The 24,919-nt window shown below is 41.6% G+C and overlaps 1 protein-coding gene across 2 annotated transcripts in view; it reads left to right on the top strand.

Moving 5' to 3' along the window:
• plpp3 (phospholipid phosphatase 3) overlaps nt 1-24,688 on the top strand; it is a 31,291-nt gene extending 6,603 nt beyond the window's left edge. The window contains exons 2-6 of one of the 2 annotated variants that reach the window (XM_053613976.1): nt 10,046-10,203; nt 12,201-12,481; nt 13,162-13,219; nt 18,775-18,951; nt 24,393-24,688. In XM_053613976.1, the coding sequence (XP_053469951.1) occupies nt 10,046-10,203; nt 12,201-12,481; nt 13,162-13,219; nt 18,775-18,951; nt 24,393-24,521 (803 nt within the window). In that variant the 3' untranslated portion in view covers nt 24,522-24,688. Of the gene's footprint in view, nt 1-9,377; nt 9,533-10,045; nt 10,204-12,200; nt 12,482-13,161; nt 13,220-18,774; nt 18,952-24,392 lie in introns of both variants that reach the window. The other variant, XM_053613977.1, reaches the window with a different exon arrangement.
• Nucleotides 24,689-24,919: the final 231 nt, after the last annotated feature.

The following is a 24,919-nucleotide window of genomic DNA, read 5'->3' as shown; positions in this document are numbered from 1 at the left end:
TTTCAGGAATCCTGTGTGGGCATCTGTTAAACAAACCGCATCTATGTCCAAAAGGCCAAGGACGACCTCACTCGCCCCCTCTCCCTCTTCTCCCTTTCTGTCTTCGGTTAAAGTCTGGGTGTTCTGCATTCCTGTGTTTGTGTCGAGCTGTCCAGTGTGTAAAGGTCCATCACCTCTGGGTCTTTCGCTACGCCTCACACTCTCATACTTCCTCCAAGAAAAAGGCCAGAATATAATAACGGACAATTAACAGGCTGTTATATTCTGTGAATTCCATTCAGTGAGATTAAGCTAAACTGTTATTTAATTGGAAGGGCAATGAGGTTTTTTTTTGTTGCTGAAATGCATACATGTCCATGCATGTCGATGTGATGTTACTATGTGTTTTAGTGTTTTTTAGTCAAGATAGCAAAAAACCCCAACAGTTATTTCCCCTTCAAACAGCAAATTACATATTTCTTTACCTTGTATCATATTTCAACCCTTCCTGTGTTCTATATTTGTAACATGTTAATTTTTTTCTTCAGGAAACCTGTCGTTCTGAATGTAATGTACTTATATTTATTCTGGACAGCTGATGTATGTTCAAAATCATTCCAAATAATGTAAGAGCTGTTAACATCATCATGTTGATCTAATTAGTGCCACGATCAGCCCTTTGATAAGAAATATGAATTTGTTGATATCCAGCTGCTAATTTCTGTGAGAATGCAGCAGGTGTTGATCTGCCATTTGACAGAGTGGGGTGCTCAGTGCAAGTGTGAACTGAGCTTGGCTAAAAGATAGGGATGTGTTGCATAATCGACTAAACCAGTTATATCAACTTATATTTGTCATTGTTATTAATTAGTCAAAACAGCACTTCACAATGGCATCGATTTAGTCAGTGTGTTAGCTGTACACCAGTTGGGAAAAAAAGTATAAACAGGATATTCAGATATATTTTGATATTTATTTAGTGTTAACTTTTTTATTTATTCTTCGTATATATTGAATTCCAAAAATGTAAGCCTCACATATATGGATTAAACTGAAACACTCACTTCCAGACCCACACACATGTTAACACACTCCAATCCAGACGTGTAAACACATCTGTTTTCATGCCACGGATCTAAACTGGGTCTAAATGTAGCTTTAGTTGTCTGCATAACATGACTATAGAAATGCTATGTATAGGCATGGTTACAATTTTCTGACCACAGCAGACACTCTCTGTGTCTGTGTAGCTTAAGGGCAACATGGGATTTGGCGCTGAGACTGAGATTTTAGACCGTGGATTTTGGTTCTGGATCACACAATCACATTATCACACTGAACATGTTTTTTTTTTTACACACACAGTTTGGATCTCATGCATTTATGTGAATTATTTAGCTGAAGGCAGCTCATTGGACCAGAAGCTAGCTACAGGGTTAGAGACATTAGGTCAGAAAGGGGGGTGTTTTCGGGTATTTTCATAGATTTTTCATTTCGTTTTCCTGGTCTGATTAGTGAAGTGCTGACATGGCTTGTTTATTTTTTAAAAAAGTCAACGACGAATACAGAATGTTTAAAGACGAATATTCAAGCGCCGCTATGAAACAAAACACTCTGAATTGATTGAGTCTTATTTATAGTCATGAACGAATCACAAATGGTTAAACATTAACCGGTCTCTCTAGGATTTCGCAATTTTGTGATCAGAGAAATTAAAGCAAAATCAAGCAATATTCATAGGAGTGTGCAATTTTTAATGTGCATTTTATGCAGATTTGGGCCACAATACATCATGTGACATAATCACAATGTGCATTCAGCCAAAACCCTCTTCAATTCATGAGTGAAAAGGTTTTATTTACCAACAAACATCAAGACAAAGACAAATCAAATTTCAATCACAACAATCACAAAAAACTCCACGAAATCCTGTTACGGACTGATTAAAATATAACTATTGTTGCCTTTCAGTCATATTAGTTGTCCAGACCTTCGTAAGCAAGGAACTGGACCTTGAAAAATTTAAGTCGAGTATTCCTATTTTTCATTTATTTAGTTTAAAGTCATCGGTTGCTATTTCGCTTGCTGGTGTGAATGTAGGGAAAGAGGAAACTGTGTAGGTGTCAGTGTTGGGCTGATGTGTTAACATATTATCAGCTCTGTTATATTGTAAATTCAGTAAACAATACTGGCATATAGGTTTATAATGTAAGTACATGGCCAAATGCTTCTCGGTGTTGACTGATTGTGAACACACGAGCCTCAGATTTGACTTAGCAGACTTAGTCAAACTAAGTCAAATCTGACTCAGCAGAATCCTCTATGATAGTTCAAGACCTGAGTTATGACCCAGTAGACCAGCACAACAGACCATATTAGTGCTTTTAGCAGCATGATTTAAAAGTCTCCCATCTCTTATTTTGTTAGGGTATACTGTAAGCCTCCTTATTTTCTTTAAGGAAACCACAGTAAATGATATTTATGCACACCCACGTCCCGTCTTAGGTAAACACATCCCTGCCTGGTGTACGGTAAGCACCATGCGTATTGGGTGGGATAGGGATCAAAAAGGTAAAATAACAGAGCAGCTTCAATTCAATGCAATGTGAAAAAGCTCTGCACTGTGATTTCCCCCTAAACATGGACAATTTCTAAATATAGATCAGCATCTAAATATAGATGAATGTACACGGTTGGATTTGATGTGCTACTAGAAATGAAGACATATACATCCATATACTGTGTACCCCTCTATCAGCAGTGCAGCACTGGACAACTCTGCCCACCATGTGTGTATGTGACTAAAACAATTTCAGGACCAGGCCCAGGCACTGATATTCTGTGAGTAGAAATTGCTGCGTGTAAGCATGTTTTTCACCCCACAGCGAATCTGGCGTATTGAGGCACTGAGAACGCTGAGCTTAGCAGCTTGTACAGACAATGCTGAGTGGCGTTTGTGCGATAGAGACAGTTAGAGACAGAGGAATGGTAGCTCTTACTCATAGTACTCACACACACAAACAAATCGTCACTGACCAAGAGGGTCACAGAACACCAAAAGTATCAAATGTTTAAATGTACCATTTTAAGGAAAAAAATAAGGTAATTTTGAATAACATATGGGTTTATCAGATTTGCAAATCACTGCATTCTGTTTTTATTTCCATTTTACACAGTGTGTGTGTGTGTGTGTGTGTGTGTGTGTGTGTGTGTTTGTGTAAGGGTCATTAGCCATGCAGAGGTGACAGGAGAGAGGATGTGTAGCAGGCAGGCCACACATTTTGGAGTTCATAGTTCATAGGACAGAGGTCAGCTAGATCATGAGTTTGAGTTAGCAGTGATGGTGTGCCAGACACGGTGCATGTGTGTGTTTTGGAAATTCCATACCAGCTTGCAATGCACCTCTGACTCCCGAGGAATGCCACACAGTGCAGCCTAATACCAGGGAGCAAGTGCAGCGTCATATTTTTAAAGCGCACGGCCATAAAGTCACACACAGACACATGCAGCTCTAAATATACAGACATAAAAGATGGATGCAAAAATCTCTCTCTCTCTCTCTCTCTCTCTCTCTCTCTCTTTCCCCTTTCTATCCCTGCCCCCTCACTCTCTCTTATTCTCTCTCTTCCCTCTCTATATGCTCCCACCCTGAGTAATTAATGAACTTTTCCTCTAGAGTTCCTCTTGTTCCCTACAGCAGTCCCGACCCCCCCACGATTTTATTTTGTTGCTCTGGCACAGGCAGATGAGGTCTGGCAGAACTCCACTCATTCTCCACAGGGCCATTCCCACAGCATGCTGTATTCTCTCACTCACAGCCTCCATAGACCACCCCTCTCTGGGATTTCGGACTGTGATCCGACCCCTGACCCCTGGGCCTCTCCTCCAAATGATGGCCGTTGACAAACCAATCAGGAAAGCTGAAACCTAAATTCAAAACAAACCCCTTCTCTGTGTGGAATACTGATGCCCCTGTGAGGCTAAAATGCTGCGCTAAAAGGCTAATATGTGCTGTCAGTTATGGCTTCAAGCTGAAATCCTCCTTTTCTGTTCACTACTTAGCAGTGAGCTTACTGTTCTTTTCGCCCTGTTTAACCCTTTTGGTGATTTTTTTTTTCCATAGCAGTACAATTTGGATACTTTAATTTAACGCTCTGTATATGGAAAGTGACATAAATACACTTGCATTTGCATGAAAAAAAAAAGAATGTAGGTGGAAATGTGACCAGGACTAAACACATGATGACATCATAACACTATTGTCATGTTACTCCATAGCACATATGTATTGTTCCAAAAATTTTAAACAAGTCATTGCAGCAGCAGAAAAGCTTTAAATATCAGAGATGACTAACATGCTACTAACTGGCTTACTTATCGGTTTGACATATTTCCTTTATTCAGACTGTGATAGGCTATTAGTAGGGTGATGATATAAGTGTCACACAGGAAATGGTAAGAACAAATTTCTCCATATCAAGTTGTGCGTAAGAGCACAGTCCCCCTCAGGCAAATAACAGTTACGTGTGAGGAAGGTGTAAGCGTCATTCTTTTTTTTTTTTTTGCTAATGTAAGCTAGTATTTCAGGTTAAAATTATAGTAAACTGCTGATCTTTAAATGATTGATGTGTCGCTGGTTATTTTTGTATTAATGTCACCAGGTATATTTAAAATGGGTTTAGGAGCGAACATGAAGTTTTATCTGCTTTCAATAGCAGATAGTCAGCATCTAATGTCACTTTAGACATATGAATCACTAGTTACTGTTAGCATGAGATCAACTTAATATCTTAGATAATTTTTTTTTTGCATGGTGATTCACAGGAATGAATGAGGAAATGTTACATATACAGTATTTAGCCTGCTAATCTGCCATTCCTGCAGTTAAGCCGTGCTCTCGGTTAAAATGAGATATCTTAAGCACACTAGCTGCTAGGGCACAGACACCTAGATGCTCAGATTGACTCTGCTAGATGTCTCCTATCTTTCTTGACATGGTCACTGTCACGAATTGTTTGCTTGTTCCAAGGTCATGACAAACAACATCTTGTGTCCGTGTGTTCAATTTTTCTCATCTTATCTTCTTTATGCATTCAGGCTCCAGAGTTATGTATTTCTTACTTAGCGTCATCCCAACGCCGACAGGTCTGGCCCATGACCTCTGGCCCTCTGCTGATCTGTCTTAATGCTGTCAGTGATGGCGTTGTGAGTTTAACAGAACCTCTGACCCAAATGTGTGTGTGTTCACATATGAGTGTATGTGAGTGTGCTGTTGATAGACTCCCCAGCTAAAGGCTTTGACCTTTGTACTCTTCTCTTTCCCCAATTTTGTGTGTGTGTGTGTGTGTTTTCTTTGGAGCATGTCACAGCACATATAAAGGATTTCCTCAGCATGACTCATCACAATGCCCCACTCCCTTTCCCAAGATGCATCTAATAATGATTGATCTTGTTATAATGGTAATTTGACTATTCAACTTCCGAGTGCTCAGCGCTAAAGAGGTGCAATCCTGACAGTTTTGTCAAACCTGTCACTCCATGGCAGAACAGATTCACACACTCATTCACTGCTTTGGTCAATTTAAGGTAGCCAATCAATCTACCAGCATGTTCTGGCGAGATAGGAGAGGATATAGTGTAAAACTTCACACAGACAGTAACCGAGGCCATGGTTGTTCCGGGGATCCTGGAGAATGTGGCGTGGCAGCATTACCAGCTCAAATATAAACCTGACTAATCAAATTGTATTCCAAGCAGGTGGAATATTTCCATGTTGTGTTAATGACTGGATTTAATATGGAAAAGAGTAGTGGATAGAGCAGGGACATACCTATCTTTAGATAACCTGGAAAAAATTTATGAGTCTTGGCTAGACTACTGATTTAGAAGCTAACCTACTGGTGTTGCCTCATGCTGGTGCTAAACCACGCACTATTCTTGATTTGCCTGACTCTAATGGTTATCATATCATCAGCACGCACGCACGCGCGCACACACACTTCCCTCATATTGCATGTTCAGACTAGAAGTTTGGAACTTCCTCGCTTCCAGCAAAGCATCATGTCTGATAAGGCTGCGCCAACAAATCTCTTCTCTGTGCTCATTTCTTGTGTAAACAGTCATTTTTGAACTGACATTCTGTCATGCCATGTTGGCATGTCTGATGTTCTGTCTTGAGCTTTAGGCGATCTGCGACGCCTGCTCTCGCCTGTGCTCTGTTTCTGCTGCGGGAAACTGTGTGCCCACATCTGATAAGCCAAATAGGAAAATTCCCCATGCAAAACTACACTCTGCCACCCACTTTTTGATTGTTGTTGTGTGCTTGTGTGCGGTGTGTAAATGTAAATATATGTAGTTTGCCTTCCCCAAGATGAAACCCCAGTGCACGTTGGCTCCAGATGATTTTCATTAGGCTCTGACCGAACTATCTGTCTGGGGCAGCTTCACTGGCCGAAACTGTTTATGCCAAGCAAATCTGGAGGGCTCCTGGGAATTTGCTCTTTCTCTTCTAAGGTTCTGTTATGACACACAACCTAATGGTGTCACATTTGTTAAAATTACAGCAATATTAAAACTTTTAATGAAAGTTGCTCCATTGGACCAAACCAAACCAGAACCTTATAGATTGCTACATGAAACCTTTGCTTCCTAATAGTTTAAAAAGCACAACGTTTGAGTGTCTGTCCATTGAGTATGCTCTCTGTGATCTCCTCAATTCAAACCAGATTTATTCTTCTTTGACTGATCACACACAGAGTTCAGGTGCCTTGTGTTTAGTTAAGAGAAACAGAGAGAGAAAGATAGAGAGACATTAAGGTGAAGCGTGCATGAGCACTATTATTTATGAGCCTGTTTTGTTTGAAGCCCTACAGCTTCTGTACTGTGACGCAAATGAGCCCAGGCATGAGGACTGAATTAGGGTTAGGGAAAGAGAACGGGATTATGTGTGTGTGTGTGTGCGTGTACGTGTGCGTGTGTGTGTGTGTAGGGGAGAGGGACAGAATCTCCACATACCAGCCGTCTCTCATGGTGATGGCATGATGGGCTGAACAATTCCAGCCTGGCATAGTGTGTCTGGCAGTGTGGGCATATACAGAGAGCCTTTCATCAGCATTTGGTGCAAAGGCACACATACACACACTCACACTCTTTTCAGGCCTATTTAGGCTTTGTAGTAGGCCCTCTGCATTCTCCCATGCTGTCGTTGGGCTTATTTTTAAGGCCCAGTAAGGGGCCAGTGCCCTGCCACTGGAGTTCCCACATGCACTAAAGCGATGATTGCTTTTCTCTATATATCTTTCACTCATTCCAACCCTCACTCTTTGGCTGACAAGCGAAAGTTCTCTCTCTCTCTCTCTCTCTCTCTCTCTCTCTCTCTCTCTCGTGCTCATTTACATCATAATTTCAGTGTGCATAGAACCACAGCAATGTGATGGAAATTTCTGATGGTTTAATTCAGATTGGAATTTCTCTGCTCACCAAGAACTTTGTTTGCCCTTTGAATTTGTGGAGGGTGAATTTGTGGACTTATCCACGCGCATCTTTGCGCCCTGCCTATGAGTGATTGCAGGCCATTCTTTCTCGTCTATTTGATACAGGTGTGGGAAGAATCCAGACATGTTTGTGAAGTATCCGTAGCAGTGGGTGTTTCCCCAGCACACAACCTGTTCCCATGAAGTCCCTCCAAGTCTGTGAACTCCCCAACCCTCACCGATAGTTTACCTTACTCCTAAATGTGCTTCCTCATGACTGCGCACACTTTGTTTACGCAGGTGAAGCCCTGAAAGAGCTGCCATGCTCAGCTGTTTACAGAGTGAAAAAGACAGGCAGGAAAAGTTCAGCCATGCTGTGGTGATACGGAATATATTGAAATATCAGCTCGTGCGTATGAATTATTCCAGGACTGGGATTTAAGAAATCCTGAATGTCATTTCGCATCAGGTTTGAGATTGGTGGTGCATACCTTTTTGAGGTCAAGATTTTTCGTGCCAAATGGAGTTCAAACTTGGCTTTCAAAGTACGTCCAAATGAAAGTTGGCTGTTACATGTGTGTTTAGCCCACTCTGTCTAACCACACAAACCCAGAATGCTTCCTTATCCTGGCCTTTCTTGCCATCCCAAAGACCCAAAGTTCCAGAGGTTTGGGTGGCCAATGTAAGCTTAGCCTTGTTTTTCTTGCTATTCACACATTTTACAACCTTTCATAGCAGCCGTCTTTAAGAGCTCCCGCTAGCCTTTCAAACCGCTTGCGTTTTCTTTGCTTTGATTTGGAAATCTAGATTTATTTTCACCGCGTGACAGCTGACATGTGTTTTGCAGGAGATGTGACATTTTAACAATGTTAACGAGTAGGCCATTTTGGGCTCTGTTCCCAGACTGGCAGACCCTTCCTCCAAATAACACAGTGGGCTGAGAACTCTTAAGAGAACTTCTAATAGATCTGGTTATTTATTGGACGTGTGTGCTGTTGGTATGGCTTTGTGGTGTATCTGACCTGCTTTGGACATACATACGCATATATCTTTGAGCTAATCTAACTAAGCTCACTCTGTATAATTTAATCTTTAGAATAACCAAAGCACCAGAGATCAGTTCATTAAGGAAATCATACCTCGTGATTCTCACCATTGTCTGTCTTATTACACTGCTGTTAACTAATAATTTGGATGAAATTCGAAATGAAAACAGAATTTGGTATGTAAGCACTCTGTATGAAAAAGGGTTCTTTGGATGGATATAGGTTTCCGATTCCTAAGCAGTTCTACCTGGAACCTTTTCTGAAACAGCAACAACAACAAAAATCCAGCTTTTCTCAGAGGAACAAACTGAAGAAAAGAACATTTTCCCTCTAGAGAGTGTTGTTCATTGAAGTTTGCTGAAGCGCTCTCTCAAGTTTAGTTTATTTAAGGGATTTTAGCTAATGCTATTTAGAACACATTGTCTCAAGCTTTAGCCTCTGCTTTGGCCCTCACAATATGCTAAGCCGCTTGAAAGCATAGATACCGCTACTATTGTACTTCTCTGAATTCTTTAAATGAGTTTGCTAACAGCGAGAATCTATACTGTTTGACTGTTAGGCATACAGTATATTTGTGTTTAGTTAGTAAATAGGAAGTGCTTAGACACCCTTTGGAAAGGATCAATGAAAACATACTGTTCACTGTTAAATATACAGATCGCTGTTAAATATACTGTCTTTTCTTCTGATTTTAAAACCCATGTTTATCCTGTCTGAATGATGCAGGGAGATTGTTTGTAAAACAAACAAACAAACAAACAAACAAACAAACAAACAAAAAAAACTGTTAAATGTACATAATTATGACCAGCACAACATCTCAGGTAAGTCTGTGTGTGTGACGACATGTGCGGCGTCTGTTTGTGTGTGTTCTGCGCAGTCATGCTGCCCTCCATGGTGCTGCACAAGTCTTCAATACAGCCGTACCAGCGCGGCTTCTACTGCACGGACGACAGCATCCGCTACGCCTATAAGAACAGCACTGTGCCCTCTTCCGTGCTGATGGCTGTGGGCGTCCTCCTGCCCCTCCCCAGCGTAAGTGCCCCTGCTGGGGGCATCAGACTCGGGGCATGGTACTAGGCAAGACTGGGGATGGCATGGGAGGCTGAGGCCTCTGAAAGAGTGATGCGAATTTGTCTAGGCATACTGTATCTTCATAGAATGTAAGCTAGCTTGTAGTAAGACAACAGAATTAGATGTATAGAAATATACTTTTTTTTTAAATAACAGAATATATATCTCAAGATATATACATATAATAGAGCTGAAAACATATAGCGATGTGGTGAACCCATTTACACACAGGGTTTAGTTTAGTGGCTTACTCTTTTAATGGCCAGTCCTCCATGCCAGAAGCTCCTCACCTTTCCTGGTGTATCCCATGATTCTCGGCTGCTGTGCGTGCTGTGCTGTGCCACCTCGCCTCCTGTGCGTGTGCCTTTCTGTTTGTCTGTGACTGACCTGAAGCATCTCTCTCTCTCTCTCTCTCTCTCTCTCTCTCTCTCTCTCTCGCTCTCTCCCTCTCTCTGTCTTTCTCTCTCGCTGTAGCTGTCCTGCCTTTCCTGTTAATTGAAACTAGCATGATCGAGCCGTATCAACGCGGGTTTTACTGCAGTGACCAGTCCATCCGGTATCCTTATAAAAACGGAGACACCATAAGCGATGCCGTGCTCTCTCTCGTTGGCATTCTTATTGCCATCGTCTCTGTAAGTGCTCCTCTTATATATCCAACATATCATCCTTAACCCCACTCCTATAGGAATAGACCTTCACCCCTTCACTTAACCACAGTTAAATAGTGAAATATGAAGTTTTGTCAAAATAATTAGTGGCTTAATAACATAGAACATAAAACTCCACCAGAACTAAACCATTCATATCCATCTGACAAAAAGAACCTAAACTAACTTAATATGAGAGAGTTCATCATGGTCAGAGGTTGCTTTTGGGCTTCTCTTCTTCTTCTTCTTCTTCTTCTTCATCTTCTTCTTCTGCCATTTTGGTCTCCATTGCTGTCTTTCTGTGATTGCATATATTGTGATTGCATATTTTGATTTGAGTTATGAACCTCATGGTGAAGGTTTAATTTTTACAATTTTTATTCTGAATCATTTCCTATTATTTTGTCAAGTCAAAGGAACTTTGGCTGGAAATGGATCAATAGATAACTCCATTTAATAATGGTTTAAATACCTCTTTTGAAAGAGTGGAGAAATCAAACCGCCCCTGACCTAAACAGTATGAGGCTAACATTCATTTCTGATTTACAATTTCTATTTGGGATAGCAGATCTAAGCCTGCTGGTATACATAACCCTGCAGCTGCTGGGCTGCTGACTTCTCTTTATTAGATCTGAGAGGACTTTTAATAGCATCAGTGACAGCTGAAGCCGGCTTCCTGAAATACAGGACACAGTTTTTTGGCAAAGAGCTGGGATATAGCAGCTTTTCTGGTGTATATTGGAAACAGGATCATATAAATGCTACAACTTTATTCATTATAATTTCATAACACCAAAAAATATACTGTAACAATCCCAAACAAAGACGTGTAGACATCCTGTAAATACTTAGTAGTGTCTCCAGTCTCATGCTGGGTTTCCATTCAAATGTTTCACAATTTTAAAACACACACACACACACAAAAAAAACCCACAGTCATGCAAAAAAAAAATCCTGAAGATAACATAAAAGTGATTAAAGAGAAAAGACTACAATACCAAATTTATATGCCTGTTTTTTCTCATTTGCCCAAAAGAAGATTTGACATTTTATGTTCATCCTCATTCATCATCAGTAATTGTTTTATCCTGCTGTTACGTTTGATGTTGCTTTTGCTAATTAAACTGAAAAAATGTCTGTCTGTCCAAACAGTGCATGAGTGCCCTAATTGGCCATGTTTTTGTTTAGAAATATAGCAGTGAAACATGAGACCTACTGTATGTTTCCATTTATTAAAAAAACATTCCATATCCGTTACATTTTTCTGCATTTATTCTTTATTGATAGACCAACTTTAAAATTAAATCTAGGCTTTTTCATTCAGTTTTTATTTCCCCCTCTGTTTTCAAAATATGCTTAAAATGGCTGGATGAAAAAGCCTGTTCCATTGGTTTTGGCCGGAGAGAGCATCTCTTCGCAGGTTTTTCCATTAGAATGTGAAATAGACTTAAAACTGACAGAGACAGAATAAGATAGAGACAGAAAATTAGGGATAGAACAATTAGCCACTTTGTGATAAGTGGCTCAGTGTGTTTACATGAGTCTGTAAACTCCAAATTCAGCCGATAGCTTTTCAAAAACTCATAATCCACAGCTGTCACTTTATGATAAGGTCACCCTAAATTCCACTCCATATAATTACCATCACTAAATGTCATCACTTATAGGAGAGGCAGGTCATGCCCGTACTCATAAACCTGTTCTCCTGTTCCCTTCACTCATCTCACTCTCTCTCAGTTTCTCTCTCTCTCTCTCTCTCTCTCTCTCTCTCTCTCTCTTTCTTTCTCTCTCTCACACACACAGACACACATCTCATAAGTGTGCATTCTCCACTAATTTCATTTGCATGTACCACTATGCATGTCTAAGACCTGACCATTATGAATTTTTGATACTGATTTCAATATCCAACTGGATATTTATTTATTTATTTATTTATTTTTTAAAGCAAATGTCAGTAACTATCTCATGTTTCTCTGCAGATTGTGATTGGCGAATGCTATAGGATCCGTTACCTGAAGCAGGGCTCACACTCGTTTGTAGGAAACCCCTACATCTCTGCCCTTTACCGGCAGGTAGGCGTGTTCATCTTCGGCTGCGCAGTCAGCCAGTCATTCACAGACATCGCCAAGGTGTCTGTGGGGCGCTTGAGGCCACACTTTCTTCACGTGTGCCAGCCGGACTACTCACAAATCAACTGCTCTGATGGCTACATTACCAACTATGTGTGCTCGGGTGACCCCAGCAAGGTGCAGGAGGCGAGGTGAGTTATATAGTTCATAAGTTCATTCACACACACACACACACACACACACGCATGCACGCAGACACACACGGTTATACTCACTCACTCAGTCAGTCAGTGACACACACCTGCTCACTTCCAGTTACGTTCATTGTTCCATTCACATATGTCAACCCAAGGTCTTCTCATATGCAGTATTTAGTCATCTGTTTTAGTCAAACCTTGGTGTCTTTACTCCCTTCATGTGGTTTGTTTGGGCATGTGTGAACACAGTAATTACACTTAAGTGTCAATCAAAACAAGCAAAAGTTGGCCTCTTTCAAAATCAAGTACTAACAGAGTGTGACTGCTGTGAGAAGATGACTCAGTTGAATCAAACATGTGGTGTAGTATGGATTTTGAGCAGCACTTCTCAACATGTGAGCTGCAAAACTGAAGTGTCAGGGGACAGGCAGACAGATAAAAGTGGTTAGCACTTTTACATTTGCCTGAAAACTCCAGGGTTGAGGGTTCAATTCCCGCCTCCACTCTGTGTGTGCAGAGTTCGGTTTCCTCCCCCAGTCCAAAGACATACATTGTAGGCTGAGTGGCAAGCAAACAGGATGATAAACTAGAACAGCACACTATGAGTTGAATATTAGGATATTTCTGTCATTAATCTTAGGATTACATGTGCTTTTTACTTTTTGTCTTTTTAGGAAATCCTTCTTCTCTGGACATGCCTCATTTTCAATGTACACCATGCTGTATCTAGCTGTAAGTATATTACAAAAGCACACAAGCATGGACACATACATACACGCACACATACACACACTGACCTGTTTTCCTGCTCCATGGCTGGTTTTGTTGTGTTTGGGGTGATTTCGATTTCATCTGTTGAACCCTATAGGTGTCTCACACCGAAACTCATTTTCGTTGATCATCTTGTGCTTGAATAATCCAGCTGTTCTTAGTTTTGCAGCTGCATAGATGTCCTCTGTTCCTTTATCCTTCTCTCTTACACTCTTACTTCACTCCTTTTTGATTCCCTGTCACTCTTGTCTCCTCTCTTTTTTACTTCTGTTTTCCCCTTTACCTCTCTTGCTTGTTGGCATCTGTTGAAAGACAGTATTTAGAGTGTGTTCTGCTAATTAGATGTCCCGCCAGTCTGAACACCCCACCCATTCACTTCCTGCTTAAGCGTTTTCACGTTTCCACATTGTAGATCAAACCGGTTTCCTGCTTTCAAACCTATTCTATTAGTCTCACCTCGGGTCTTGGGCCCACCTTGTTTTTCCTCTTTCTCGATTTCCCTTTTTTCTCACTCAGGCATTTCCCTCTGGATGCCACACCACCGCCTCCTCCCTCTCTCTCAGCTGCAGCCTAGAGAGCACTGAGGTAGGGCAGATGAAGTGTGGGGGCCGAGGGTCCTGTTCGCTAATGAATGTGGCCAGCTGTGCTTTCCCAGAGTTCGGAAAGATTAAGTGGGAGTGTGAGAGAGGGCAGAACGTGGCAGGAGCGCTGCCAACTCCGTGTTAGTGAGACCCTGGGACAGTGTGTGTGTGTGTGTGTGTGTGTGTGTGTGTGTGTGTGGCCAGAGGGCCAATAGGGTGAAGCTGTTTTAACTCAGACAGCAATCACCTTAATACACCCCGAGCAGTCATTAAATTAATGTGTAACTTTAACAGCTTTGTGGGCCCCACAGAACTGACAGTGTTTCATGACAGAAGTGATTGGCTTTTCATCTAGTGCAGTTTTAGCAAAGTAATTAAGCACTAAGTAGAGGCCAAGTGCATAGTGCATGGACTCTCACTGCAAGAATTTAATATCCAAGAAACCATGGCAATTAATATCCAACAGAGCATGTGAATTAGGGCTGTCAGAACGCATTTTTCTGGTTGAATGTTCATAATACTTACACATCCTAAGACTAAAAAACTCCACACATTTGAATGTCTGATACACATAAATCTATGGCCATATACAGTAACCCTTGCTTCAGGGGTTTCCTCTGGGTACTCTGGTTTCCTCCCCTAGTGCAAATTAGCCATAGTGTGTGAATGTGTGTGATTGTGCCCTGCAATGGGTTGGCACCCTGTCCAGGGTGTCCCCTGCCTTGTGCCCCAAGTTCCCTGAGATAGGGATCAGGATAAAGTGATTACTGAAGATAAGTGAATGAATGAAGCCAGTTGGGATTACAGTTGACAGTACGGAATGATAGAGTTGATAACTTCAAATCATAAACCACCCTTATTTATTCCTTCTCTCCTGTTGAGTTCTACTCCATGGGAGACACAGTGATTTAATGACTCCATCTCTCAGTGTCACTCTTTCCATCCTATTTACATCTGCTATTCACAGAACAAGAAATCCCCTCTGTCTACTGGGTAATAGTTAATGCATCATATTTAATGGTATTGTCTTAACATGCCTTAACTGTCTTAACATACATTGCTAATTCATTTTCTTGCCAAGCCAGTCAGGAATGAGATGCTTGAAGCCTAGGTTTCCTGGCCCACTTTTTTTTTCCATGGGATTTTTCAGGAACTTTAAACATCATCTAAATGACGTTAACTAGCGTGATGATTGATGGCTGACTCGAGGCAGCAGTCTGTGGGGATTTCTGTATTCGTCTAGTCTTTCGCTAAGCTCTAGCCGCTGAAGTCTTGGGTTTTGGTTTGAGGCATCCATGTAGTGCCCAAACCACACAAGCCAGCTGGTAGAGTTAGGAAATGATGGGACACCGTAGACACTCTTAAAGACTGACCAAGGGGTGAATTTGCAGAGTGATGACCTTTGAGGTGCTTGCTTTTGGTCATTACTTCCAGTGTTGGAGTCATGTCAAAAAAAGATCCTGGCTCACCATGTTACTTTCTTTAAGGCTGACCTCAGATGAAAATGTGGAGAACCCTGGCTGTGTGCTGCCTGCCTCAGAGAGCAAAACAAAAAGATTGCATGGCATTATGAAAAAAAAGAAAAGAATCTACCATAACACTGGAGAAAAACCCCACCCTCTCTTTGGTCTTTTGTTTAGCAAATCTACTCTCTTTACTTATTTTTGCACTTCACCTGGTCTCTCCCCAAAATAGAGAGGAATATTCTACCAATAGGCCCAAATATTTACTATATGGTTGCATGGCCTTGTTCATGGCTATGTGTGGAGTCCAAGGAATTACTAGCAGTTTAAAAATACACCGTTCTCTTTTCCACTGGGCCAGCCAGACTCCCCCACACCACCCCTACATGGTGTATCACATCGTGTGATCCACTTGCCTGCAGGGAATGCATGCATGGTAAGAGAATCCTAGGAAGAGAAAGCATGTTATCTCCTGGATGAGTGTGTTATGTCTCAGCTTAGTATGAGTATGTGTGTGTGTTACACCTCACCCTGGGATAAGAGTATCAGGACACACTTTGTCTTCCATCCACACCCAGCTCCTGATGGGTTTTAGGAGATCAAGGGCTCTGAACACTGCTGTATGTGTGTGTGTGTGTGTGTTTGTGTGTGTGTGTGTGTCTTGACGTCCTCACCACATTGACTTTATCAGAACTTTGATAGCTAAGGGCTCTATCTGAGCTCGGAAGAGTGTTTCTTCAAGCACACTCTGTTATCAACTAGCCGAGAGAGACTGCATGTTGCCCTGCAGGGATGCTGTGGTCCTTAATGTCCCAGAATCTTCGTCTCCAGGTCTAGACGCATCAGTCCGCTATGTGTAAATCGTGGCTTAACTAATCCTCAGCCAACACCCCCCCCCCCCCCCATTTTGTTTCCTGCATGTGCTTATTTTGGAACTAATTGCTGTTGTTTGATAGTTGTGCTTGACATACAGTTTTATAAGTTCAGCTTTACCATTAGATGTGGTTTGGGGTAGTTGGATGGTGTCACATTCTTCTCCTGTGTGTTTGTGTGTATGCTAATCTGTTCATGGTGTGTACTATCCCAAGGGTTTGGTTGACTTCTTTGTTTTGTGGTCAGTTGTTTATGTTCAGAGTGAAATCAAGAGCATTCCAGGCATTGTGTAGCATTCGTAATGATAGCCAGAAGGGAAGAGTGGGTGAGAGAGGAATAGCGTAAATGAGAGCTCTCCCATCATTTTACATGTCATGTGACGAGAAGATTAGCTTAACTACTATTGTGCATTTTGTTTAATTGTGTTGATTTGCAGTACATTTTATACTCTGAATGACATGACGCAACATATAGCCTTCATAGTCTTTTATGACCAGGCTCTGCTTTGATACCTAATCCTTAAGCAATTGAAAGTCTTTGACAAAGAAAGGGCATTTTATCCCACCACAAGTAAAGTTTTGTCTTCATAACTGGATGCTCTCAAAGAGTTTAGTCCTTGTTTTGTCAGTTTTATGACCTGGCACTAATGAGTCACTCTATGACAAATACTCCACAGGCCGCAGTTCTTTGGCCCGAGAACGTCCTGTTCGTTTTCCATGAGAATGTGTTCAAATGCTTTATTTATGTGTTTGTTTTTAATTCCTATATGGATACTACTGTTTGTTTTAGCAAAAGGAATGGCGAGTATCCGCAAGTCAGCAGTTAAAATAACTCCGAGGTTTAAGTTAGAATATCCCTCGGTTTTCCCTGGCTGCAAACGGAACAGGGCGGACTGTACGAGCAACAACATACAATAAAGTGTCGGTCAAACTTGTGGGTTTATAAACTTGAGATATTTGGTGTTTATGAGAAATCACATGCTCGCTAATGGAAGTAGGTACATAGAACCATTTAAAGCAATAAAAACTGTTCACATAAGACTTTGATCAAATCCAATAAATGCTGCTTTTTTGCCTGGAATAAAAGATGTTCTTGGTTGTTCAGTGTAAATCAAAAAAAAAGTGTTTCATATTGAACAGTGGTCTATCGCTGGCCTTTTAGAGAAACCCATTTTCTTTCCTTTAAAAAGGCTGGTGACTTTTATTTGGAAGAAAAGCAGGCAGGCAGTCCAAGAAAGCGAGACTGGATTGAGTTTCTTCCCCATTTGCTGAGTCAGGATGCAGTAATACTGTATGTGTTTGGCTGTTTCATGCTTTAACATGACTGTATAATAGCTTTGTGCCTATTAATCTAATCTGTCTGCGACACACTGAGTGAGGGTTAGTGTCTAGAACACATGCCCACACACGTGCGCAATCACATTTAGCTTTTTATCACCATTTTGCTGTGAGCTGTTTGTGAATGGGGGATTAACAGACCTGATTAGCTGATGTGTGGGCTGTTTTCTGTATGTAAAATGATCGTGTATTGTGTTAGGTGGAGGTAAAACTTGTGGAATCTTTGCAGCTACTGTATATGCTATATGTGGATAAAAAAATGAACAAAAAAGGTTTTATTTTTAGCTTATGGGTTACTGTCTGGCTAGCGGTGAGCAGCGAGCTCCACCCATCCTGACCTGACCGGAGAACTAGAAGCAGTGAGGAAACTCCATTTCCAAACATCCGTAGGGAGGGATCCTTTCCTTCTGGTACACATACAATAGCAGCGATGTGAACGGCAAATCGTTCAGGAAGACAAAACTGACCTCGTCCGCACCTTAGCTGGCAATCTTAATGTTCCCGTGCTATTGTTTGTTTTGTCTGACACTTTGGGCTTCACTCTTTGTCTGATATGGTGTGGGTGTGACGGGAGTTAGTTAACAGTTCACCTCCATGGGAAAGGGAAATTGGCACAAGGGAAATTGTTCTTTTTTATGCCACTGATAGATGTGCAGCCTCTGGATGGTGACTGCAGGAAATGAACGGTGTTTACATTTGCCCCTCTGTGAGATCTGTCTTCTGGGGTCTTTTACTGCCTGCTGCGTCATCCAGTTACTGACCCTTACCTGCCACTTCCTCATTAACTCTGGCTCTCATCTGACTGCTGGTGTGTTCTTGATCCAGAGGGCCTTCCTGTTCCCAGAAAATGCATTCTTTCTCAAGGTTTTTGGGTCAAGGAGACTATAAATGACGAAGAACATCCAGGTAGACGTCTACGATGCTACATTGACACATCAACGGTTGGAAAAGTTCGTACACGTGCTACAAGCCTCCTTAGCGAAGAAGTCTCATTTGGTATTTTGGAAAGAGTTTGTAGTATAGTGTAGTATTTGTTTAATCTGAGTATGTGTGGGTTGCTTCCTCTTCTGTTTGTACAGCTGTGTGAGAGAATTATTTATTAGAAACAGTCAGGCAATTGCTGTCCTTCCTCTGCCGGCTTGAGGCTTTCTAATTTCAAACTGACACTTACTGTATTGAAAACGTCTACTAACATTAAAATACAGCCCTGTTTTAATGTGAAGGCTTCTCTCTCTCTTCTCTCCTTCTGTCTCTTCCTCCAGTTCTACCTGCAGTCTCGGTTTACGTGGCGTGGAGCTCGTCTCCTGAGGCCACTGGTCCAGTTCACGCTTCTGATGATGGCCTTCTACACCGGTCTGTCTCGTGTTTCAGACCATAAGCACCATCCCACTGACGTGCTCGCTGGCTTTGTACAAGGAGCGCTGGTGGGCTACTGCATAGTAAGTACATCTTGCCTTTCATCCCTTTCCACATCCCATCATTTTCTTCTCATATACAGTATACTGTGATAGGCTGCTTTAATCTGTCATGTTTATCATCATCACTTAACAATGCAACATTGATTGGTTGATTCTTGATAAAAATATTTTAAATACCATTATATCACACCCAGTATATCAAATACCAGTTTCACAAAATCATTTCACATGTTTGGGCATCCTGATGATAGATGTGTTTGAACAGAGGTAAATGTACATAAAAGACTAAAGTTACCTTTGTTTTGTTTGAATTGAACCAAGCACTGTTGGAAAATAATCTCTAGCATTATTTCACATTTAAAATACAGAACTTAAGGGTTAACTACTCTGTTCTCAGTTCATGTTACGATGGCGGCGCCGAGTTTCCACCAGCTTCAACTCACATACACTTACACACGCTGTTTGCAGCAGCAGCCTCAAACAGCAGACGTCGCGCCCACAAACACAAACCACGTGCTGAGAGCAGCCATGCAAAGGCTCTGTGCCTCTTTTTCCCTCATTCTGATGCTGGTTTTTTTAAACCAGAAGTTTATAACTAGACATGTTCACCCCAAACACAATTCCCACTGAGAATCTTTTCTTGTAGAATTCTCTTTGTCTTCGTATAGACCGGAAGTGTTATGCGGTGAGGTTTTCGCTTGCCACAAGGAGAGGCAGTCAAGAATTGCAAAATCATTGGCTGTTTTTCCCTTCATGTCAAAGTGAGGACAGAAGACCATTTGGAGTCTGGAAACCAAATCACTGGAGACAGACCAAGACATTCCCCAGAACATACCCTCTCCACCATTCAACCCCTCTTTGTCTCTTTATTTCGTTCTCGTTTTCTGTGTTAACAGACTTGTCCAGTTGTAGAGAGTCTTTTTTTTTAATCACCTCAGAAGTGCTAAGACATGAATATCTTTAATTATTTGGGAAACCAGCAGGGCATGAGACCATGGAAGCACTATTACCCCACATCACCTTCAACTCAAAAACCACTTTGCCCAGCACATAACTGCCTTTGCACTGCCTCTGAACAGGGGGCCAAAGGCAAACATGGAAATTGTTACTGGCGTTTCAATGAAAAGTGCTTTCACAGAGACTCCCTTGGTGATTACAAAATCCTGGCAAAGTCACTGTTGCTCCAACTGTACCAGGTCATTTGTCAGTGGTTGGCACATGTTGCCACATTTCTGGTGGACTACATTACCCAGAAAGCACAGGAAAATTTAACTTAGGCTGTTTTCCTACATTTCGTAGTACACAAGTAGTGTACATACACCCTTTCCAACAGTTTGCACAACACTGAAGTCCTTGTATCACATTGCAAGTTTTTTTTTTTTTAGAGAAAGATTCCAAATGCTTTTCTAAAGCACCCCATCCCTTGTTTTTTTCGTACCACAGGAACACAATCCATTTTTCCTATGAATAGTTTTCCTTTTTAACTAGCCTTTTCTACAATATTTTGTCCATTAAAATAAAGCTCAACTCAACTTTTATAGCAAGTGCTGCATAACGTGCATGTCTGTGACAACCAATCCCTAGAACATGTTAAAAGGAAGAGTGAGAGCACAGCCTTGTAGATTAAGGCGTCCGTGCGATTTTTTTATGACCTTGCACTGGAATCTCTCCCACTCCCATTTCTCCCCTCTGCCTGTTCCACTGCACTCACACGCACACATCTGCAAACACTTTGGAAACCCAATTAGAGTATCTCTAACAACAAGAGTTCAGTGGGAACATATGGGAAGTACATATAGTGCACGTGGACGCCGAACAAATGAAAACACTGCCAGGACCTAATGTTATAGTTTTATGCAATCACATACTGGAGCGTTTGGCCCCATATTGGGGCACGACTGAAGACTCAAAGTGCCAAACCCAGCCACTTCTTACATGTTTGTGCTGGTGTTTATTCTGGTGTGAAGCCTAATTTTTTTCATGGGTAGGATGGTTTGTATAGAAGAAACCAATCTCTTATTCTTGATTTGATACCAAAGCAACAGGCTTTAAAGCGGCTTTGAAGTGGTGAGTCCTGACTTTTAAGTGGTGTGTTCTGGTGAGCTTTGGCAGTGGTGCGGAGCTGCTGACAGGCTTGGCGTCTGCTCCTCATTAGCTGAAGTTGACTCTCAGAGTATCGTCAATCTGCTGGTCCTTGCTTGATGAAAGGAAACTCCAGACGTGGAGCTCCTTGAGTTCCATCTGTGGAGAAAGAAGGACCTCCTAAGCCTCCCAAGTGTGGCATATACACACCAACATAGAGTCTATAGACCATGAGCTATATTTTCACAGGCAGAGCCAAAGGTTGCCTGGTTTGTGTTTTGTCTGATAAACCAATAAAAAACCCGCGGTAGTCTGCTTTCTTTGGAGAGCCGTCACATCCTTTTGCTCTTCCGCCCACACTTTGATGTTTTTCATCAATTCATCAAAGCTGACCCAATTTCTGAGTGCATACTAAAGAGAGAAGATGTTGCATACACCAGGCAGGCCTCAGTTTGGAAGTGCTTCTTACAGAAAGGGGATGGTAGATGAGGGGGGGAAACAGCTGGAGAGGAATACACCAACTGACTTTTCCTCTCTGCTTCTTTCCATTTCTCCACTCTCACTCTACATGCTCCTCCTCTCCTTTCTACACTTCCTGACCTCCAGTATCCCAGCTTTCCTCTAGAGCGCTAAGGGTCATGGTCACTGTTCCGGACTCATGTTCCTTCACTGATAAGAGTTTAAGACAGAGTTCTTCTCTGCTGGTCTGCGCGCCAAGATATATATTCTGATATCCTATCGTTTTCTTCCATATGTCTGCCCGTTTGGCTTGCCTTTTTTTCTTCCAACAGTGACAGCTCTCTTGACAGGCTGGGGAGGCAGTGTGGAGCCAAAAATAATGTTTTTGTTTTTGTAAAGCTGAGGAAATATTAACAGCATTATTAAAGTCAGCCCAAGTTACGCAGGGAATGAATATGCACCAAATACTGATGCTGTCTTCACAGTCGTTAAGCAGATGCACCGTGCCCTAAAACAAATTATGGGCTCCCACACACTCCTGTGCATACAAGCACAGTCTGCACTCTAAATTTAACACGGAGAAGACCACACACATTATTAGTTTATGATTAGCCTGTTAACATTAAGGCTATGGTCAGTAGTCCTGTCTGTCTTTATATACTCCTTTCCCGTAACATATTTGTTAAAAAGCCAAGCAGCTCAAAGATCCAAAATATTTTCTATTCCAGCAGATTTACTTTCGAAAATTTCCAACATCCGCTGGCACAACGGTTGGATGGTGATAGATTAATTCTGTCAGTTCCTGTTTGACTCAGAAGTCAGATGCTGTAAAGTCTGGGCTCCTAAAGTTCCATCTCATCACCATGTGGTTGAATTTCACCAGAATTAAATATTTTTGTTTTAATTATGGATTATCCAAAGACAAAAAATAAGGCATGTATTTAAAAAAAATCTAACGATCTAAAACAGGAACCAAACAGCTTTAAGTTCTGGGAATTAATGCTAATAAATCTGTACTTTTGAGTAATATACTATCATTTTTCCAAGTAGAAAAACTAAAGCACCATTTCTCAGTGTTTCAAATGAAAGAGTGGAAAAATATTCTTTTGGCAAGTAGTAAAACTCCAGTGTGAACTTCACTTGAAAGCATGATTGACTTCAGAACCTATTCTGTGTACAAACCTCACAGACATAAAGTAGATACTTCCTTTAATGCCACTTTTAAAAGGCCCCTAAAACTCCATTTGGGACAGTATTGAAGACAAACTCATGCATTCTTACATGCAAATACACACAAGCCACACTGGTTCCTGTTGCTGATGAGGCATTTCGAACACAATGGGGTAACAGTGCAGAGGAAGAACACTTTCACATGGAAGGGTCTCGCCACAGGAAGCACTCCCTCCATGATAAAGCTTCATTACTGCCTGGGGTCAAAGGGCAGAGATCATAGTGTTAGTCTTTTGTGTAAAAGGATGGCTCATGTGCCACAGAGCTATTATATACTCATGATCTCATTACTATCATGTACTCCATCGAGGAATAATGACATACACATACAATTAATCAGGGGCATTATGTTCTAGTTTTCTGATGTCATTCATACTTGTGCTTAAAGGTCACATCGAGAATGGCATGAGCTAATCATGTACACTTGTACACTCGCAATTGCAAACCCTGAATAAGGCTGCCCTTTCTACACTGTGCAGCCTCAAACTATGGCAAAGCTCTCTTTGTGTGTGTGTGTGTGTGTGTGTGTGTGTGTGTGTGTGTGTGTGTGTGTGTGTGTACGCAATGGCAGGCTTGTTGGAATCTGTTACTCCACGCTATTAGCGTTTCACTCAGCTGTAGCCCAGGCTTCAGTCAAACATATGGGTGTGGAAGACTGAACATGTTGAAAGCCTGCTTCATCTACCGATGCCATGTAAATTTGAAGAAATTCTAATGAAAACGAATGATTTTGTTGGATTTCATACAAGTTGAGTCATAAACAAAAACCCTGCCAATCTCTGTTGCACATCGCCCTCACCTGAACCATAACTTCTCATCTTGAAATGGCAATAATATATACTTTTGACGTACATGTACTGTAACCTGGCTTATGTGAACTGTGAGAGTGTGTTGGCTTCATCTTTACATCAGCTCTGCCAGAAACACTAAATAATCTAGACTTTTTCCAAGCCCAAATGTCAGAGATTCGTTCTACATTTGGCCTTATAAGCCAGTCCAGGTGGAGTTTTAGATCACCAGATTGACCTTGCTTGAGAATCCTCCTGGAAGGGCTTGGCTTGCTGCCGCAGGCACAATTATTATCCACCCCCTGTTTTCCTGTTACTCCAGTGATGTCATCACCAGCTATGGCTGGCAGGCGATATCTTTTCCTTACTCCGCGCCTCTCACATGGTTCACTCTGACTTCACTTTCTTAAAGGGGGGCCCAGGGAAACATGTGGAGGCATTTGTCTTCCCTTCTGACTCAGTGATTTTGAAAGACTGTTGTGATTGGACACTCGTTATCAGAATGTGAGCTCAGAGATGGAAGTAGCTGAGTTCGGGGCTTGCTGAGGACAAAGGGGTGAATGACGACATTGAGAACATAATAACTCCACTATTAGTCACAGGCTAATTGAGTATTTAAAAAGCTGTGCTTTAAAAAAGTGTTGCAAGACATTTGAATTGTAGGAGTTTTGTGTGCTTTAAAACTGTCTCATTAAAATTCACTATAAATTTATATGTACTGGTTGGGGGGCCATGGTGGCTTAGTGTTTAGCATGTTTGCCTCACACCTCCAGGGTTGGGCGCTCGAATCCCGCCATTTCCGTGTGTGCGGATTTTGCATGTTCTCCCCATGCTTTGGAGGTTACTTCCGGATACTCCAGTTTCATTTTAACTTGCATTTGTTTTCTTTTGTCTCCTCTGTAGGTCTTCTATGTGTCGGACCTGTTCAAGCCCAAAGAGAAGACTGTCAGTCCTCCACCATCGCCAATCAAGAAAGAACTCCTGCCTTCCGCTGACATCATAGACAGGAACAACCATCACAACATTGTGTGAGAGGAGGATATGGAAGGAAGCATCCCTAGAATTCAATCATACCTTTGAAGAATCTGAAGAGCCACCTGTGAATGAAGAGAAGCAGCATTTTAGCTGCTGCCCTCTCTTTCTCTCATCTGACAGTAGAATGTAGGGGCAGGAGACAGAGTTTTTTTTTTTTTTTTTTTTTTTACTATTGAGACTCTCTATTTTTGTACTATTACAAACCTTGCTGTTTCTTATTTGAGCCCAATTTGTGAAAGCTAAACAATCATAAGAAAAGTCATTTATTTTGGGGAGTTTGTTCCCAAAGCAGCAGGGACTAAGTGGGCCTTTAACTTGCTTTGCAATACTCTAACTGGAGAGGAAGGAAAGCAAAACAAGTACTAATGAATGAATGGATGAATGGCAAATGAATG

Source organism: Ictalurus furcatus, chromosome 25 (genome assembly GCF_023375685.1).
Source record: "Ictalurus furcatus strain D&B chromosome 25, Billie_1.0, whole genome shotgun sequence".
In the NCBI taxonomy this organism is placed as follows: Eukaryota; Metazoa; Chordata; class Actinopteri; order Siluriformes; family Ictaluridae; genus Ictalurus; species Ictalurus furcatus.
Note: the sequence above shows the minus strand (reverse complement) of the source record. Positions and strands in the feature narration are given on the sequence as shown.